The sequence below is a fragment of the Mastigoproctus giganteus genome, chromosome 5 (genome assembly GCF_048544385.1).
Source record: "Mastigoproctus giganteus isolate SK-2022 chromosome 5, ASM4854438v1, whole genome shotgun sequence".
Lineage (NCBI taxonomy): Eukaryota > Metazoa > Arthropoda > Arachnida > Uropygi > Thelyphonidae > Mastigoproctus > Mastigoproctus giganteus.
The window spans coordinates 33,139,466-33,159,534 of NC_143579.1; the positions used below are offsets into that span (position 1 = coordinate 33,139,466).

At 38.2% G+C, this 20,069-nt stretch overlaps 1 protein-coding gene across 3 annotated transcripts in view; it reads left to right on the forward strand.

The window, feature by feature from the left end:
* dsh (Segment polarity protein dishevelled) overlaps positions 1 to 20,069 on the forward strand; it is a 512,259-nt gene that overhangs the window by 352,721 nt on the left and 139,469 nt on the right. For 2 of the 3 annotated variants that reach the window (XM_090373973.1, XM_090373972.1), the window contains exon 12: positions 12,776 to 12,862. The exons of the other annotated variant lie outside the window; for it this stretch is intronic. In XM_090373973.1, coding sequence (XP_090230099.1) covers positions 12,776 to 12,862 — 87 coding nt within the window. The remainder of the gene's footprint in view (positions 1 to 12,775; positions 12,863 to 20,069) is intronic. 3 annotated transcript variants of the gene reach the window in all.

The following is a 20,069-nucleotide window of genomic DNA, read 5'->3' on the forward strand; positions in this document are numbered from 1 at the left end:
TGCATCCTGTATACTGATGGCCCAAAAACTCCCAAAAGCTGCAGCATTTATATTGCAGAACTACAAGACATCGTGTTAGCACCAAACCAAATTGAACTTTCAAGCTCTCAAAACAGCATAATTTTCATGGACTCCCCTTAGCTTCAGGATAGCTATGAAAATGTCAGTTCTAATAAACACCCAATCCAGCAACAAGACCATAACATTAGACTTCGCTAGATCCCAAGCCATGTCACTATATGGCAATAAACAAGCAGACAAAGCTGCAAAAGAAGTCAACAGCAGTATATCACCACCCGAATCCATTCTTTTCTCAGATTGCAAACAAGTTCCTTGAGGTTGTCACAGATATTCTCTCAGATAGGCCAGACAAGCTGTACTTGCTACCTGGGAGTCTAAAACGCTGATGGAACTGATATTCGGGTGACACTCAAGTCAAGTAGACCCAATTTCGGCGAACTCCGGACGGTCTGTGACAGCCAAATCCTCTGCTTGCACCTTCACGATGGTGGGACTGTTAGTAATCCTGGGTATAACCTCCATGCACAAGTACATGGCAGGTGACCACCCGGATGTGAAACAACGTAAGTAGGGGTCAAGGTGTGGCGTCCACACCACATGGACGAATGCCACCCCTCTATGTTACCAGGCAGTACTAGGTGGTAGATGACTCTCATCAACCGGTGCAATACCACCACTTTGCTTATTGGAGGCTTGAAGTGGTGGAACCTATGTTTAGTTTCTAGAGATAAGTTCTGGTCAACCCTTCCCTATCTCTTTCATTGTGCAGTATGATTGATGGCTTTTGAGGTTATGATGAACATCATGGCGAGATCCAATATTCCTTACATTTCGAGGGTACAGCTCTAAAATGGTGTTCGCAGGCCGGCCGCTAGTTAGTACACCGGACCGAACCTATTGGTAACTCACTAGGAAGCTTCCGGATCAGCTAGTATATAATCTTGCTACCTCTACTCTTCCAGATAGTGACTGGAGAGAGTCCGAGTAGTGTGTATGCGGGGAGCATTGTCGAGGCCACGTTATGTCAAGGATCTGGGTATATTCTTACCACGTGTATGCCATATCCAAAAATTTCATTACTTCATACAGCTTGCCCCAGCCACTTTTTCTTACTATTGAATACACCATGAATTGTCAAACTAATAGAGCAAGCTTATCTGCGAAAAGATCTAAACCTCCCAAACACTTCCTAATTAATTTCACAAATATACATGATCTCAATTCTAATCTCAACAATGTCCATTTCCACTTGCAGTCTGCCAAACCCCGTGTACTTTTTCTGACAGAATCTCAGTTATCGGTTGATTCCACTACTGCTCATCTCAGATGCCGAAATTATTCGCTGTATGATTCCTTTCGCCTCAAAGGTGGTACTGTGCATATGTCCATTCTGATATTCCCTGTCAGAGACTTGAAAATTTGGAATCTCCTCTCTTTGATCTTCTCTGGCTTAAAATCTCTCTACCTCATAGTGTCAAATTCACTGTTGTCTCTACCGTTCTCACAACTTCACTAATCACTTGGAGCTCTTTGACTTCCTCTCTTTGCAACTTGACTTTCTCCAGTCCAACTTTCCTAACAGTGAGGTAATTTTCCTTGGTGATTTTAATGTTCACAACTCCAGCTGACTTCGGTTTCCTAGTCACACCGACCCAGCTGGTCGAATTGTTGAGGCTTTTGCAATTACTAACGACCTTGCACAGATTGTTCATTTACCTATAAGAATACCGGACAATTCTAATCATGCAGCCAGCATGCTTGATCTTTTTCTCACAAACAACCCTTCTAAGTACACGGTCGAAGTGGAGGTCCTTTAGGCACTTCAGATCACAGCTTGGTGATTGTCTCTTCTCCAATGGAGCCTTTATCTCATGGCTATTCCCAACTCGTGTTGTTTGGCATTAGAAGAATGCAAAATGGAATGACCTGCGAGGTTTCTTTTCCTTGGTCGGATTACTGTTTCTGCTGATGTCAACGTTTGCTCAGATCGTGTCAGTGAAATTATTCTTGCAGGAATGGAATCATTTATCCCACACTCCACTTTAAAATCTCGTCCTTTATCTAAACCTTGGTTTTCCAATAAATGTGCTAAGGCTGTTCAAGAGAAGAATGTTGCATATTGTAATTGGCTTCTTTCTAATTCTTGTTTCATTTTCTGCCTACACCAAAGCTCGCAACAATTGTAAAGCAACTATTAATCAGTCCAAACTTGAGTTTGAACAGGCCAAGAGTCGAAAACTTGCTTCTTGCCCTGATGGCAGCTGAGCATTCTGGTCTCTTGCCAAAGCTATTGGCCGCAACTTTTGCCCATCTCTGCTCCCACCTCTGTTCAAACCAGATGGTTCTGTTGTCACTTCAGCCAAGGATAAAGCTGACCTGCTAGCATCCCATTTTTCTTCCAGCTCATGTATTAATGATCTTGGTAAAACACCTCCCACCATTCCCAACACACTCCATTCAATGCCTCCTGTGGTCTTCCGTCAAAAGGATATCAGAAGGATTTTGATAAATCTTGATGCTAAGAAAGCTGATGGTATTTCTCCACTTGTTCTCAAAACCTGTGCTCCTGAACTTCCTTCTATTCTTTGCCGCCTTTTTTCACTTTCTTATTCCAAAGGTGTTTTTCCTTCTGCTTGGAAATTTGCTCATATCCAGCCAGTTCCTAAAAAGGGTGACAAATCCCTCCCATCCAATTATCATCCCATTGCAATTACTTCTATTCTTTCTGAAGTAATGGAGAAATCAATTAACTGCCAACTCTTATACTACCTAGAAACCTTCCATCTGATCAGCGATTGCCAGTATGGATTCCGTCAGTGTCGATCCACTGGTGATATTCTGGCTTGTGTTGTTACCCATTTATTGACTAATTCAATGGAAAGGTTTGGTGAAACACAGGTAGTTGCTCTTGACATCTCAAAGGCTTTTGATCGTGTTTGGCATAAAGGTCTTCTAAACAAGCTTCCATCTTATGGGGCCCCGAGTGCCAAGCGATAGTGTCCAAGCGATTTTCCAAAGCGATATATAGTGCTCTTTCCCAGTGATTTTGTTATATTTTCTTTCCAGTGCTTTTCTCATACTCATTTCTTTGTAAGTGGTTCTGTACTTAACAGATCCTAAGTAAGAACCCAGAAAGGAAAATTACCTTTCTTTTCCTAGTATATTTATTAATTTTCTGCACTAACAAACTAACCTCTCCAACCGCTTGGCCACTAGGTGGCACCGCTCCTGCCTCCACGTGGCGGGGCTGGAAGTCTGGGAGGAAAAGCACTCACTCCCAGGGCTAAAAGGAGCAACAATGGACTGTGATACATGTCCACCACTAGAGCCGACAGGCTCTCAACATACTGAGACTAGAAGAATGGAAGACGATCCCAATCTGGCAAAAAGAATGAAAAAAGACTGTAACAAATCAGAACCACCAGCTTTTCTGATTGTACATTCTTTATCGACGCAGCCACTAAGCAGACTCTCTCCCTTTGTCATCCAGAGATGTCTGGAGAATGCAGCAGGTACACCGAAAATGGTGAAAAGGCTCCAATCAGGAGATCTCTTAATTGAGACCACTCAAGCAAGGCATTCAGAATATTTATTAAAAATGACATCTATAAGCGGAATCCCAATCAAAGTCTCACCACATAACACCTTGAACTCCTCAAAAGGAGTAATAAGTGAGTGGGATTTGTTGAACGTAACTGAAGAGGAGATAGTCGTGGAATTAGCAGAACAGAAAGTAACTCAAGCAAGAAGAATTATGATAAAGAAGGATGACAAACTTGTTCCCACACGTAACATTATACTGACCTTTAATACACCAAATTTGCCGACCTCAGTTAAAGCAGGCTACCTAAACTGCCGTATCCGCCCATACATTCCAAATCCTTTAAGATGTTTCAAGTGCCAAAAGTTTGGTCACTCCCAAACAACATGTAGAGGCGAAAATACTTGTCCTAACTGCGGGTCAAAAAACCATTCACAAACAGAGTGCACTGCAAAGGCTCCGGAATGTCCAAATTGCAAAAATGACCATCCAGCATACTCAAAATCATGCGAACTCTGGAAAATTGAAAAAAGAATACAAAAGTACAAGACTGAGAATAAGGTCACATATCAAGAAGCAAGAAAGCAAATAAAGTCAACTATCCCAAAAACCACGTACGCTCCCATTACACTAAAATGCCAAGCTGTTTCAACCCAAACTGATGTATCAATTCCGCCAAATACATCCATTGCAGAATGGGCACGATCTGTGCTATCAACACCTCAACCTACCACCAAACCCGTTGTAGTTGATGAAATAAGCAATACCCCTATCACAGTTCCTCCTAAAATAAAATCATGTGATAAAATGTCAAATAAATCACGAAGGCAACAAGCCACTGAATCACAAAAGGCAAACTCAAATAGAATGGACTCTGCAAATATAACTACACACGATGAAACAGTACTTGATCTTCATGCAGAAGATGATATGGAGACTGGATTTTCATCAGGTCAAACTGATGACGTAGAAGAGAGTACAGATCCCGGACGTCCCAATTTTCCTAAAAAAGATAAAATGAAATATGAACGTCAAAAGCAAACCACTCACAAGAAACAGACAGACTCGCCTTCCCTCCTCAAACCCCGATAATGCAGAACATTGTTCAATGGAATTGTAGAGGTTTACGCAGCAATACCGATGACATCTATGATTTAATCTCCCGATACAGTCCTATAGCCATTTGTATTCAAGAGACTAATCTAACTCCACAAGTAACTCCATCAATCAGAAATTTTATATTTTACAGAAAAGATAGAAACTCCTCATTATCTGCACGTGGAGGCGTCGCTATTCTAGTTGACTGTAAAATTCCTTCTAGAAACGTTCCGCTTCAAACCAACTTAGAAGCCATTGCTGTACGTGTATCAGTTGGGCAAATTCTAACTCTAGTATCTCTGTACCTTCCACCTAACAAGATGTGCACGTTTAAAGAACTAGAAGACCTTATAAGACAAATACCACCACCTTTTTGTATCCTTGGTGATTTCAATGCGCATCATCCATTGTGGGGATCAGACCACATGGACAATAGAGGACACTTGATCGAGATGATACTAGACCAATTGAATCTAACATTACTGAACACTGGTGAAAATACTTATACTCACCTTCCCACTGGATCTATGTCAGCAATTGATTTAACTCTCTGTTCCCCCATATTATATCCCAGTATAGAATGGACAGTATTAAATGACCCACATAATAGTGATCACTTTCCAATCATATGCAGAATCCAAACGCTTCAAACATCATACCCTGATAATCGCTCAAAATGGAAATTCTCCAGAGCAGATTGGGATAAGTTTTCAACCCGTCTTTCTTTTGATAGTCAATTGATCAGACTACAACCCATTGATGATGTCACAGAACATATTACCAGGCAAATACTGACCATTGCCTCCGAAGCAATACCTCAAGCCTCCACATGTAAACACAACAACCGTAAACACTGGTGGAATGAAGCTTGTACCAATGCCAAAAAGGAAAAAAATAAAGCTTGGAACCTGTTCCGGAAGTTCCCAACTACCAACAACCTAATTCAATATAAAAGGCTAAAGTCAAAAGCTAGACAAATTAGAAGAAGAGCCAAAAAGGAATCATGGATACAGTTTGCCTCCACTATTACAAAGGATACTAGCAGTCGTCTCATCTGGAAAAAGATTCGGCAATTAAATGGGAAATATCCACTTCTTCCTTCTCCCATCTTAATCAAAAATGGACAGGAAATTTCTTCTGAACAAGAAATAGCTAACACCCTTGCAGAGAATTTCTACCAAACATCTGCCACGTCAGCATATGACAACTCCTTCCTTAAAATCAAAGCTTCGGCTGAAAGGTACAAAATAAAATTCCATACTACCCAATATATTGCCTATAATCAACCGTTTAACCTATTTGAACTGCAAACAGCACTAAATAGATCACCCAACAGTGCAGCTGGACCTGATGGTATATATTATGTAATGCTGAAACATATAAACAGTACGGCATTGAATTTACTATTAATTTTCTATAATCGGATTTTTCTTGAAGGTACATATCCATCTTCCTGGCATCATTCCATCATTTTAGCCTTTCCTAAACCAGGAAAAGATCACACACTTCCAGAAAATTACCGACCTATTTCTCTAACCAGCTGCCTAAGTAAAATCCTAGAAAGAATGATACATAGACGGCTTACCTGGGTTCTTGAAACTAAAGCACTGATGAACAACAATCAGTTTGGTTTCCGACAGAACAGATGCACTTTGGATCTAATGGTGAAAGCCGAGACTAACATCCGCAATGCTTACGTCAAAAATGAACATCTTGTAATGGTAAGTCTCGATATAGAAAAGGCTTTCGACACTACCTGGAGGTATGGCATATTGAGAGAACTTCATTCCATAGGATTGCGAGGACACTTACCAGAATTCGTTCAAAATTTTCTTCAACACAGAACCTTTCAGGTCCGCTATCAATCTGTACTTTCCCGGTCCTACACTCAAGAAGAAGGTATCCCGCAAGGATCAGTACTGAGCTCCACCCTTTTTTCACTTAGACTGAACACCATAACACACAACATCCCAAATACTGTAGAACTATATATGTATGCTGATGATCTAACTATATCTTGCCGTTCCCAAAATATACAGACCATTGAAAGACAGCTCCAACTCTCTATAAATAATTTGGAGGCATGGGCAATGCAGAATGGATATCGTTTATCAGGTCAAAAAACAATTGCAGTTCACTTTTGCAAAAAACGTAAGCTACACCTAGAACCAGAACTCAGATTAAAAAACCATTTGATCCCTCTCACCAGTAATTTCCGTTTTTTAGGCCTAATATTGGACACCAAACTGAACTTTGTTTCACATATCACATACCTCCGAACTGTCTGTCTAAAGAAACTTAATATACTTAGGTCCATTTCTGCTATGACATGGGGAGCTGATAGATACACTCTATTACATTTGTATCGTGCTATTATCAGATCTCGTTTAGACTACGGTGCTATTGTATATGATTCAGCTAGGAAAAGCGCATTAATCAGACTTAATACCATCCAACACAGTGCCCTTCGAACTGCTCTCGGCGCATTTAGAACATCCCCTGTTCAGAGTCTGTATGTAGAGGCACACGAACCTCCACTTCACCTTCGAAGGAAAATGTTGCTTCTAAATTATGCAGCTAAAATTCAGAGCCTTCCAGACCATCCCATTCGACCATTGCTTTCTAACCCTGAGTGGACAACATTCTATAACAGTAAACCGAATGAAAATAGACCAACTGGCATGAGACTAAAAGATTTGCTTCACTCCTGGAATATTGATTTTGATAACATACTTAAAGAAAGCGATATTCCTGATCCACCCTGGTCTGTAAATCTCCCTCACTGTGATACGCACTTTCAGCAATGGGCAAAGAACTCCCTGGCAAATGAAAATATCAAACAACTACATAAAGAACATGCCCTCAACAATATACAAAGCTACCAAATATATACAGATGGCTCAAAAACAGATTCTACAGTTGGTGCCGCAGCTGTCTTTCCATCTTTTGCAGTCTCCATATCACTACCAGTTGAATGTAGCAGTTATACTGCTGAGTTATATGCAATTAAACTAGCCTTACAGAATATTAACACTATCCACAATACTAGCAGTATAATATACACTGATTCATTGAGTGCAGTGTCTGCTTTGGCTAATCAGTTTTCAATATCACAACCAATTGAAAAACAAATCATTTGCTACTTAAACCACCTACGAAGTAGGAATCACAAAGTGAAATTCTGCTGGATTCCAGGGCATTCTGGTATCTTAGGCAATGAGAGAGCAGATCAGGCAGCCAAAAATCCAAACAGTACAACACCAGCAAATTATAAAGTTCCATATAGAGATTATTTGAGGCATATGAAAAAAGTCTATATGTTTCAGTAGTCAGAAATATGGAAGGCACAAAGTAATAACAAGTTGCTCCAAATCAAACAAGAACCTGCGTTATGGATTTCCAGCTTTAGACAAAATAGACAGGAAGAAGTTGTTCTAGCAAGACTAAGGATTGGACATACTCATCTAACCCATGTGTTTCTACTCATGGGGGATGACCCACCTCGATGCACGCATTGTTCACTACCGCTTACAGTCAAACATATACTTTTAGATTGTCCTCACTACTCTCCTTTCAGAAGAATTTTCCACTCTCAATCACAACTACAAGAACCGTTATCGCTTAACCAAATGATTGGCAATAGTGCTAACCTAGCTACACTCTATACATTTCTGAAGGAAATACATATATATGAATGCCTATGATGCCAAAATAGAACATATACCTTAGAATAATAATGTAGGACCTGGCACATTTTGGCCTTAGCTGCCCTTGTGCCTTTAAACACCAATACCAATACCATCTTATGGTTTGCCAACTGTTTTTAGTAATTGGTTATCCAGTTTTCTCTCTGAATGCTCACTGAGGGTGATGGCTCTCTGTCTTCTAACTTCTCCACTAATGCCGGTGTCCCGCAAAGTTCAGTTCTTTCCCCCACTCTTTTCCTCTTGTATATTAATGACCTTCTTCCATTGACTGGAAATCCTATCCATAGTTTTGCCGATGATTGCATTCCACTTTCCATTTTGAGAAACCTTGCCCTGCTGAATCAGCTTCAACTTCTCGAAAATCTGCTACCAATTCCTTAAATTCCGATCTTCAGGTAATTCTCCAGTGGGGCAAAGACAACTTAGTTGATTTCAACCCTTCTAAAACTCAGTCTTGTCTTATATCTCGCAAAAAGGATTCTTCTGCTCCTATTCTTATCTTTAGTGACACTCCGATTTCTAGGCAAAATGATATATCTCTTTTGGGGATTACCCTGACTTCTAATCTCTCTTGGCACAAACACATTACAAATATTGCTTCCTCTGCATCTAAAAAACTTGGTTTTCTCTTTCTCTCTCTCTCTCTCTCTCTCTCTCTCGGCGTTACTTTTCTTCCAAACAGCTGCTCACACTGTATAAATCGCAAATCTGCCCTGCCATGGAATATTGTTCTCACATCTGGGGTGGTGCCCCCAAATCCTCTCAGGCTTCTTGATTCCATTCAGAAGAGAGCAGTTAGGTTAATTAATGGCTCATCTCCAACAGAGTCTCTTCACTCGCTGTCTCATAGACGTACTGTTTCTGCTGCATGCCTCTTCTACAGATACTTCCCATAGGCACTGTTCTTCTGAATTGGCTTCTATAATTCCTGCGCTCTCTCTCTCTCTCTCTCTCTCTCTCTCTCTCTCTCAAAACAGTCCGAACACATGCCGCTACCGGCCAACATCCATTTACTGTCCAACTTCAAACTCACAGAAGCAACTTTTCATCTTCCTCGTTTATTTATTCAGCTGCTGTTTTCTGGAACAACCTTCCTTCATACGTATTTCCTGAAAATTACAGTCTACAGAAGTTCAAGTCTAATGTCAACAAATATCTTCTTTCGTCTTCTCAACCTCCAACCCAAGCACGGTATAAGTACTATAGGTTCTAATACCTCTCGTGTTTGGGGTTTACATTAAAATAAAAATAAGTTATTCATTACAGCGTGATACATCACTGTCAACAGCAATGGCAAGTCCTAACCAATAACAAATTGCATCAAATTAAAAGTTTACTCCAACCATGGAAATCCAGCATACAACATAGCAGACATTAATGAAGTGATAATTGCAAAGTTAAGAATAGGACACATCGTTTCAGCCGCTATCATCTCTTGCGAGGAGAGGATCCACCTCTATGTCCTAGAACATGTACTAATAACTTGTCCATCTTTTGCAGCTGAGTGCCGAAACTGCTTTAAAGGGATGATAACCAAGCATCAATTCCTCACTCTCAAAACCATATTGGAAGACAGGAAAAATATAGCAGATATTTTTCATTATCTCAAGGAAATAAACTTCTATAATCAGATATGAAATCAAATATTATCCCTTCGGTAAAGTATTGTCACTCCGTGTCCCTTGGAAATCATTTCCAACAAAATACAAACACGAACGGAACTGCCGTATAAAACCCTCCAGGTGCATTTTAGCCACAGTAGCTCTTGTGCCAAAGATTCTCAAATCAGAATCTAATAATCTCTCTTAGTCTGCCTGACCTTTTCGGCTTGATTACAGTCTAATTTATATCTGTCATAGGCTTCTGTATCACCTGATAATTTATATGCATCCCATGCACTTTTCTTCTATGCTATATGTCTCAAATAATTCATCTGACATCCTTTTAGCTCTAAGCCTTGTAACAGTATTTCTTTAGTATAAAAAGCTTGTTTGATTAATTCTTTGAATAGCTCTCATTTAGAGGTTGTCTTGGAAATGTCATCATTTGGTACCACTTCACAGAATTCAAAAACTGTGTGAGTCCACTGTAGTCACCCTTACAAAAGCAAAAGCTTTACCCTTGACAGTAGTTATGTCTTTAATTACATTCCACATTTGTACACTGTGATCCCTGCCACCCATTGGATCTTTTACCTGCAGATTCTTAATACCTGTAGAATCACTGCCGATAACCAGATCAAGAGTATTGCTTCCTCTTTTTGCCACTCTAACGTGCTGCTGTAGAAAACAGTCATCCAAGAAATCCATAAAAGTTTTGCTAGTGTGTGAATGACCAATCCATAACTTCCAGTCAACATCTGGAAAGATAAAATCCCCCATTATGAGATATTCTGATTTGCTGGCCCACTATTTCTGTGTATAGTTGGTATTCTCATCACATTGATTAGGCCTACAACACAAGCCTACTCTCAATTTTCTTTTCCCAGTTCTTATATCACACCAAACTAACTCAACATGCACTCGTCGCCCATGTCAACTGGATGACCTGTCTTAGATTTAATATGCTTTTTAATTAAGAGCATAACCCGTCCACCTCTCCTGTCCTGTTTGTCCTTCCCATATACTTTCTACACCCCATATTCAAATTAGTGGTTGGCAAGATAATCATTGAATGTGTTTGAATAAATTTAAGGAAGGATTACACATTGTTAGAGGGGATGTACATATGATACTAGTAGGGTGTTATTTTTTTTTTAAATTGACGCTTTGTAAGCTTGCTTGCTTCCTTGTGTCATTTACTAATGACAGTGTCCATCGCTAAAACTGGGTGTGCGTCATAAAGTGATGAATAGTTTTAATTAAATTCTTTTTTTTTTTTTTTTTTTTTTTTATTAAAACTTTGGCATATTTCCAATTGGATGGATTTTAATTTTGATAACCTTATATAATAGGTTTCTTTTCATTGGACTACATCAGAAATGGCAGCATCAACAACTTGAGTTTTTATGGAATGCAATGTGATGTTTGCAAAAATTGTGCAATCAGAGTCACCTTTGGTGACTTACAGCACTTTGTTTTTGGGTCCAGCACACATGACCCTAATCACTAAAAATTTATATAGTTTGCCCTTTTTTGTGGTGGGGGATATCTTTAAATTTCAAAAAACTGCATCAGTTATTATTACTACTTTGCAATATAATTGGTTCAAAAATGTGTTATTTTTATATGATCAATTTTTTTCCAGTACATCAGTTAAAATAACTCATGCACTTGAGCAAAAACCATCTATGTGCCCTGTTTGTTTGCAGTGCAGCTAAAACCCTGTAAGGAGTAATGTAGGCACTGACTTGAAAAATTATTATCACAATAATAATTCAGGAATATGAAAATGTTTGAAATTATCTAATTGTCTACTTTGTATCTAAGTGTCTTGAGACCATTTGGTTATATTTCCAATCTAATCATATATACTTTTATTTTCCCTGTTTCTTTTAGTGTATATTACCATTCTCCTTAGAGGTAAAATTGTATTTTATAGCTTGGAAAATTTTTAAGGGGTTCTTCACATTCTTATATCAATCACCCTTCACTTATCTGTCTGTTTTTCACTTCATCGGTTATTCTCTTGTATAACTTCTCATCTCCAAATTGAGCTTTGTTTGCCATGCAGAAATAATGATAATCCTAAACATGTTTAAAGAACATTCTAAAGTACTACATTCACACCATAAAGATTCAGTTGTGATTATGATTAATTTCACACATTAGACACTCAATTATGTAATTCTCAATTCTCAGTCATTTTGCAAATTATGATCTCGATCTCTCTCTCTCTCCCCCCCCCTCCCTCCCCCTTCCTTTTTGTCTGCTAAATATTAACTAGATTTAAACTTTTACTGTATTGTTTAAAACTCGAAGAAGAAATTTGTGGAATAATTTTACAATTTGCTTTACACCTTACATCCAGATCCAGTAATTAATATTTAGATCTTAAAGGAATTTAATATTCAAATAGGCTTGTGGATAAACATCACTAATAATACATAAGCTTTTTTATTTTTGTTTTGCATTTTTCATTATGAACTTTGATTTGCTTACCATATTTAAGATGTCTATTTGTTGCAGTTATGTATGAAAACTATTTGTTTTAAAAAATTGCATTTTTGTCTGCAAATATTTGTCATGCAGTTGCATGATTAATTAATGCACCTGTTATAAAAATATGTATTTAGGTTCTCTGTTGTGCATGTATTTAAAAAAAAAAAAAAAATGGCATGTTTCTTTTAGTTTATAAAGAAGCACAATGTTAATTTTTACATTCTAATTAATTTTAATTGATGAAACTTTAAATCACAGTATACTATATAAGTTCCTGGAAATTAGCAACTGTTATTTAAATTCTTCAGCTACAGATTATCCCTTGCGACCCCCCTCTGTCAGCACACTCACCTCAACCAGTTCTTCCATTACAAGCTCCATACCAGAATCAGACCGTGAGTTCCCTTATCCTTTTATTTAATGCTAGTGTTTATCTCATGCACTTTTTTATTTTGTCCCATTAGTAAATCTTATATTGTGTTCTCATTTTTTAATTTTATTGTAGTAATATTTAATTTTAATGCACTATTTGTTTATGCATTACATTCGTAAAGTAGGAAGTTGTACCCTTGTTATAATTTTGTTTGTTAAGTATTCCTTTGCTTGTACAAAATTCATTGAAAATTCAAGAATGTGAATGTTTTTAGTCTGGTGTGATTCAACAAGGTATTGCATATTAATTTTTTTTTTTTAACCTAGTACCTGTATACTATTTAGGTCTGCAAAGTTAATTAAGCCTGCCACCACTTTTTCATAAGTTGCAAATGGCAGTAGTCAGGTGACTAATAATTTTGATTATTTATAAATGCACTTTTCCATTTTCTGTGACAATATTGTTGTCATTGAATGGGATTGTTGTCATTGAATATACTACTATATCAGATCTTTCAGATTTTATTACATATAGAATAATTCTTACATTAAGCTTAAAGCTTTTATTTTAGCATGTTATATAAAAGTAACCAATCTAGGACTATTTTTGCATCTAAAGCGAATTCTCATATAGATTTAATTCTGAAAGGTGTCTAATATCTTTATAGGGCTGTGATTTGAAAATGCACATTTAAGTCCAAATTGATTAATAAAATTCAGTATACATTGCTGTTGTATATAAATATTAAGTGATTTGTGCATGTGACACAAATCACTTAATATGAACTATAGGCCAAGATACAAAAGATATGCCTGCTGGTTTTGTTGGAGGATAGTAGAAGAGCATGGTCAGGGAGAAAATGTTATCTCAAATTTGAACAAAACAAAATACCATTTTGAATAGTGTCATAATTGGATTTATATTATTATATATTTTAATCAGCCTAATGGTATTCCCAAGATGCCTGAGGCCAGCAGAATTTGCACATTCATTGAATAAATAAATATTGCTGCAAACGACGAAACTTTAAAATAAAAATAAAACTTTATTAAAAATATGCATTGAGAATTAAAAAATAAAAATTTTATAAAAAATGAAAATATATGGAAACTATTAAAATACTATGTACAAATAAATAAATACCAGAAGTAAATATACTAAAAGCAATAAAATGTATGAAGACTAGGAGTGTTAAAACAAATATACACCAAGTAGCTTTCGGAGCGATGTACCCTTTATCAACTTAGACGAGAAGGTAAGACATATGTATCCTTAAATCCCACAGAGATATAATATATGTGCATGCACAAGAACCAAACTAGGTGCTGATTGTGGATGGTGAAAAAAAGGAGGAAGGAAGAGAGGAGATGGGGAAAAGAAGAAACAGACATCAGCTGATAGCCTCTGGAGATAGGACAATACAGCCACTCCCCGACTTACGTAAGGGTTGTGTTCTGCAGAATTCTATGTAAGTCGAAATTTTACGTAAGTTGGAATTTCCCTAAATGCTTATGCAGCACTGGCAACTATGCTCACTGAATTTGATTGAAGCAAAAAAGAAATGTTCAACAAACATGTAAATAGAATTATTTATTCAATTTTTTATCTCATGCGCAGGAAATATTACAAAAAGGGAGGGGAGACAGGCATAACATCAGCAAGTTTTACTTCAAGCATCATTACCAGAATCAACATTTCCAGCTGATAAGTATGCCGCTGCAGAGGTTGAGGGCTGTGGAAATTTAGAAGGGGTTTTTTCGAACACATCACAAAATTTCTCTGCAGTTGCAGAATCGGCACTGGCAACTTCACTGCATACTTTAATGTTTTGGAAACCAGCACAATGCTTCAAACTATTAAACCACCACAAGCTTGTCACAAACTTGGCTTGTGGTTTGCTGTACTTATCCTTAATATCTTCATACATACTTCTTGCTTTTGCTTGAATGGCCATTGGACTCAGTGGCACTTGCTTCTGGATCTAATTTCCATCCATATTATTAATAGCTTTTCCATCTTCGATATAGCACCAGAATGCTGTTTTGGGATCACTGTTGATCTTAAATGCATTGATCCTTTAACATGTTCTTTTATACACGCACTGTCCCTTAAAATAGTATTCACTGTTGAAGCAGTGAGATCTAATTCCGTGCAGTGGATGACAAACTTTGTCCTGCTTTGTGCTTCTTAATTAATCATCTTCATTTCTAAATCAAGTTTGTTTTGTTTCCTAGCACTGCAAGCACTTGCACTTTCCGTTTGTCCCTTTCCCTTCACCATTGTAATAAGTAAATAGGAATGAAGAGAAGATTCTGAAAATTTGTTTTTAATATGATTGAAGATTTCAGTGAAGGGGAACTCATTTCACCATAATACCGTAACGTGAAACCCCACACAATTCCAGTTATCAGTATTATCGCTAATGCAATAAGATCAAGTTTATTACCCATTTATAATAGATTGCGCCCAATAAACCGGCAAGTGCAGATTGTTTTTATTGTTTTATGGTAGACTTCCAGAAATGTGTTTTAGAAAAATATCACAAAGGCATTCAAAATTGATTCTTATAACGGAACAGACAGAATTCATAATTCAACCTTCCTCTTTATCCATTCTACACAAGACCAACTTATTTGAAAACTTTCTCCTGTTCTAGTGCACAAATACCTATAAAGTGAAATAGGAACTCCAAAAACAGTTTCTTGCCCCTTCACTATTTTCCCACGTGCCTCCCTTAATAATCAAAAGGTGTAATTACCAAGTGGGACCTGATCAATCTATCAGACTAAGAACTGAAGCAAGAATTGCAAGATTAGGGAGTGATTTATGTGAGGTGAATCATGAGGAAACAGGAAGGTATGTTAGTTCCCACACAGAACATAATTCTCATCTTCAATAATCCCAAACTACCAAGTGTGATCAAGGCAAGCTACCTAAACTGTTATTTTAAAGCGTATTTCCCAAACCCCTTGCATTGTATTAGTAAAGGCATATGATGCAAGAAAGCAAACTGATATAGCATTCCTACAATTGCCAAAAGTTTACGCATTGCTCTAGGTTCAGACCCAAATGAATGTCAGATGAACTAATGAGACTCGTGGCAGAGAATAAAAATGCATAGGATGCATATAAATTGTCATGTGACATACAAGTTAGTCTGTAATCAATTCACAAAAGAGGTCAGGCAAGCGACGGCAGATTATGAAAAATCCTTGGCAAAGGATGCAAAGACTTCTTTACTTATATAAACTCTAAAAGGAAGGGATGAATCAGATTGGTCTGCTTGATATCAATGGTTTGACTGTAGATGATCATTCTCAGATAACTGCTGAACTAAATGAGTATTTTGCATCTACATTCACACATGAGTTATTCAAGGAAGAGAGGGCCAGATGTTTATCAAACTCTAACATGGAGTTAAATGATTTTGCAATAACTGAGAGCAAAGTTGAGGAGAAATTCTTGAAGTTAAAAATTTAGAAAAGGGCATGGGGTGGGTGGGATCTATCCAGTTATATTAAAGGAGGCAGCAAAGGAAGTAAACAAACCCTTAGCCATAATTACGAGAGCATCCTTGGACTCAGGGGAAGTCCCCACATACTGGAGATGTGCAAATGTATCACCAATTCACAAAGGGGGATCAAAAGTTGATACAGGTAACTATAGACCGGTTAGTTTAACTTGTTCTGGGGAAAATAATACAATCAATAGTTAAAGAAGCATTGCAGGATCATCTAGACAACAGCAGTAATAATTCAGACACAGCATGGGTTTGTCAAGAGGGAAATTTTTTTTTGACCAATTTGATTGGATACTATGATGTGGTCACAAAGGAACCGGATGCAAAAAATTATTTTGATATCATATACTTCGATTTCAGGAAAGCTTTTGATACTGTTGCACATGGAAAACTACTGTACAAATTGGAGTAGTATGGCATTAAATGCAAGTTGCTACAATGGATAAAAGGATGGTTGAGTGGGAGAAGACAGAGTGGTGATCAATGGGTACTGCTCTAATGGACTAATATTATTAGTGGTGTCCCTCAGGATTCAGTGTTGGGCGCACTGTTGTTTTGTATATTTATCAATGATATTGATGAAGTTATATTAGCATTAGTTGAGGCATATTATGTACGAAAGCAAGCTTATACAGCATCAGCGAAAAATAAAATAAAAACCTTCCTGTTTCACCCATCCGGTAACTCCAAATGTTTGTCTAGTTCAGTCTTAAATTTATTTAAGCTATCAACTTCCACAACAACAAAAAGATGGAAGTCTGTTCCAGCAATCAATTACCTGCTTGCTAAAGGCAAACTTCCGCACATCTATTCTACAACTGCCTTTCCTCAATTTGAATCTGTACCCCCTCAGGTTCTTAATATGAGCAAGTGGAAGTATCCCGTCATCAGATCACCTTGATCAGATCACATCGCAGGTGTCTAGTCTCCAGGTGTTGCAACTTGCAGAGCTTAAGCCTTTCTTCTTAAGCGCACCACTTTGTTCTTCTCACCAATCTTGTTGCCCTTCTCTGTACTAATTCTAGCAACTCTACATCCTTCCTAAAATGAGGCCTAGAGAATTGTATACATTACTCAATGTGTGGCCTGACCATTTCCTTATACAAAGGGATAATCACCTCCTTATCCCTGCTAGAAAAATTCCTATGTATCATTGACAAAACTCCATAACTTGCTCTGGCAGCCCGTCTGCACTATTCAGAGAACTTCATATCTGACTGCACAATTACCCCAGGGCTTTTTCATTCTCTACCTACCTGAGTGAAGTACCCCACAGTTGGTAGATTTTACTTGGGTTGCTGCTACCCACATGGAGTCCTTTGCATTTGTCAATGTTAAACTTCAGTTGCCACTTCTCAGCCCATCTACCTAACTTCTAGATCCTGTTGCAGTAGCATACTCTCTTTACTGTTTATTTTCATTAACAACCCTGCCAACCTTTGTATCATCTGCAAACTTTGACAGTAAGCCTGATATACCTTCATCGATATATTTGGAACAGGACCAGGGTATGTCTGCCAGGGGCAAAGGTTGATGACGTTGTAGAGCGAATATCATCTTTTAAGGGCACAAAAGGTGATATAGTTGTACACGTTGGCACTAATAATATTAAGAGTAGGAGACCGGCAGAATTACTTAACAAGTACAGGTCACTGTTGAACAAAAGCCGAGAATTAGGATTGAATTTGAAAGTGTCTGCAATTCTGCCCAGACACGATAGGAGGGAGTATATGATGAGAGCCTTGTCGATCAATTCGGCCCTGGAAAGATTGTGCAAGGCTCAAGGGGTAGAATTTTTTTCAGCCTGGACTGTACTTGTTAACAGGAGAGATTGCTTCTACAGGGATGGGATACACTTAAATAGAAAGGGTGCAAGAATATTTGCTGATGCTATCGAGGCAGTGTTAGGTGGGTCGGAAAACTGCTAGCTTGGGGGGAGACAAAGACCAATAGATTGACAGTAGCCACTGGCAGAGGTGAAAGAGATTCTTGCACTGCTTCTATTAGAATGAGCAGAAGCCTGAAAAACAAGATGCATGGTATTTCAGAGATTGCTGGGAGCCATTGCAGTACAAGTAAACACATGGGTTGTGTTAGGGTAGCTAAGAATAGAAACAGGTGCAGGTATACTTGCGTGTACACCAATGCTAGGAGTTTAGTAAATAAATTTGATGAATTTGAGGTATTGCTCAAAACATCGAAGGCAGATATTGTTGGGATATCAGAGACGTGGTGTCACACAGATATAAGGGATGCAGAACTGCAATTTGGGGAGTACAACATCTACAGAAAGGATAGACAGGATAGGAAGGGGGGAGGTGTTATGCTATTAGTTAAGAAACACATAAAAACCAAGGAAGTGAAGCCAGTCGACATCGCTGGACAGTGCAGTGTGGAGTCAGTTTGGTGTGACATAAACATTGGGAGATCAAAATTGAGAGTAGGAGTGTGCTATAGGCCTAATGACTCTGATGAGTATAATAAGGAACTGTACAGGGAAATAGAGTGGGCCAGTAAATCAGAGTGTCTTATAATGGGAGATTTTAATTTCCCAGATATTGACTGGATTTTGGGGGCTGGTTACTCACACACTAGCAGGGCTTTTGTGGATTTATTGGATGATTGTTTTCTACATCAGCATGTTCAGGAGGCAACTAGAGGGAGTAATACTCTTGATTTGATTATCAGCAGTGATTCTTCATGCATTAAGAATCTGCAGATAAATGAACCACTAGGTGGCAGTGATCACAGTGTGCTGAAGTGGGATTTACTCAAAGAGGTAACTACCATTAGGGGTAAAGGGAAGGGTTATTGCTTCCGTAAAGGCGACTACGATGGACTGAGACAGTATTTAAATTCTATACAGTGGGACCAACTGATGATGTTACCAACAGCAAATTCAAAATGGGAAGCATTCAAAGAACTTATCTTGGAAGCTACTAGGCTTTACATACCAACTAAGAAATATTGTTCAAGGTTTAGGCCAAAATGGATGTCAGATGAACTAATGAGGCATATGGCAGAGAAGAAAAATGCATGGGATACATACAAATTAACACATGACACAGAAGCCTAGGATAGATACAAGTTGATATGCAACCAAGTTACAAAGGAGGTTAGGCAGGCGAAGGCAGATTACGAGAAATCCTTGGCAAGGGATGCAAAGAAAAACCGCAAAGAGTTCTTTACTTATGTAAACTCTAGAAGGAAGGGGATGAATCAGATTGGTCCACTTGATATTGATGGGTCAAGTGTTGATGATCCTGCTCAGGTAGCTAACAAACTAAATGAATATTTTGCATCGACATTCACACATGAGGAGGTATTCAGCGAGGGGAATGCCAGAGGTGTATTCAACTCTAGCAGTAAGCTACAGAATCTTGAAATAACTGGGAGTAAAGTGGAGGAGAAACTGTTGAAGATAAACACAAGAAAGGCACCCGGGGTGGATGGGATCTATCCAGTTATATTAAAGGAGGCAGCAAAGGAAGTAAGCAAACCCTTAGCCATAATTATGAGAGCTTCCTTGGACTCGGGGGAGGTACCCATAGACTGGAAATGTGCAAATGTGACCCCAATTCACAAAGGAGGATCAAAGGCTGACACAAGTAATTATAGACCTGTGAGCTTAACTTCTGTTCCAGGAAAATTAATGGAGGCACTGGTTAAAGAAGCACTGCAGGATCATTTAGACAAGACTTCAGTTATA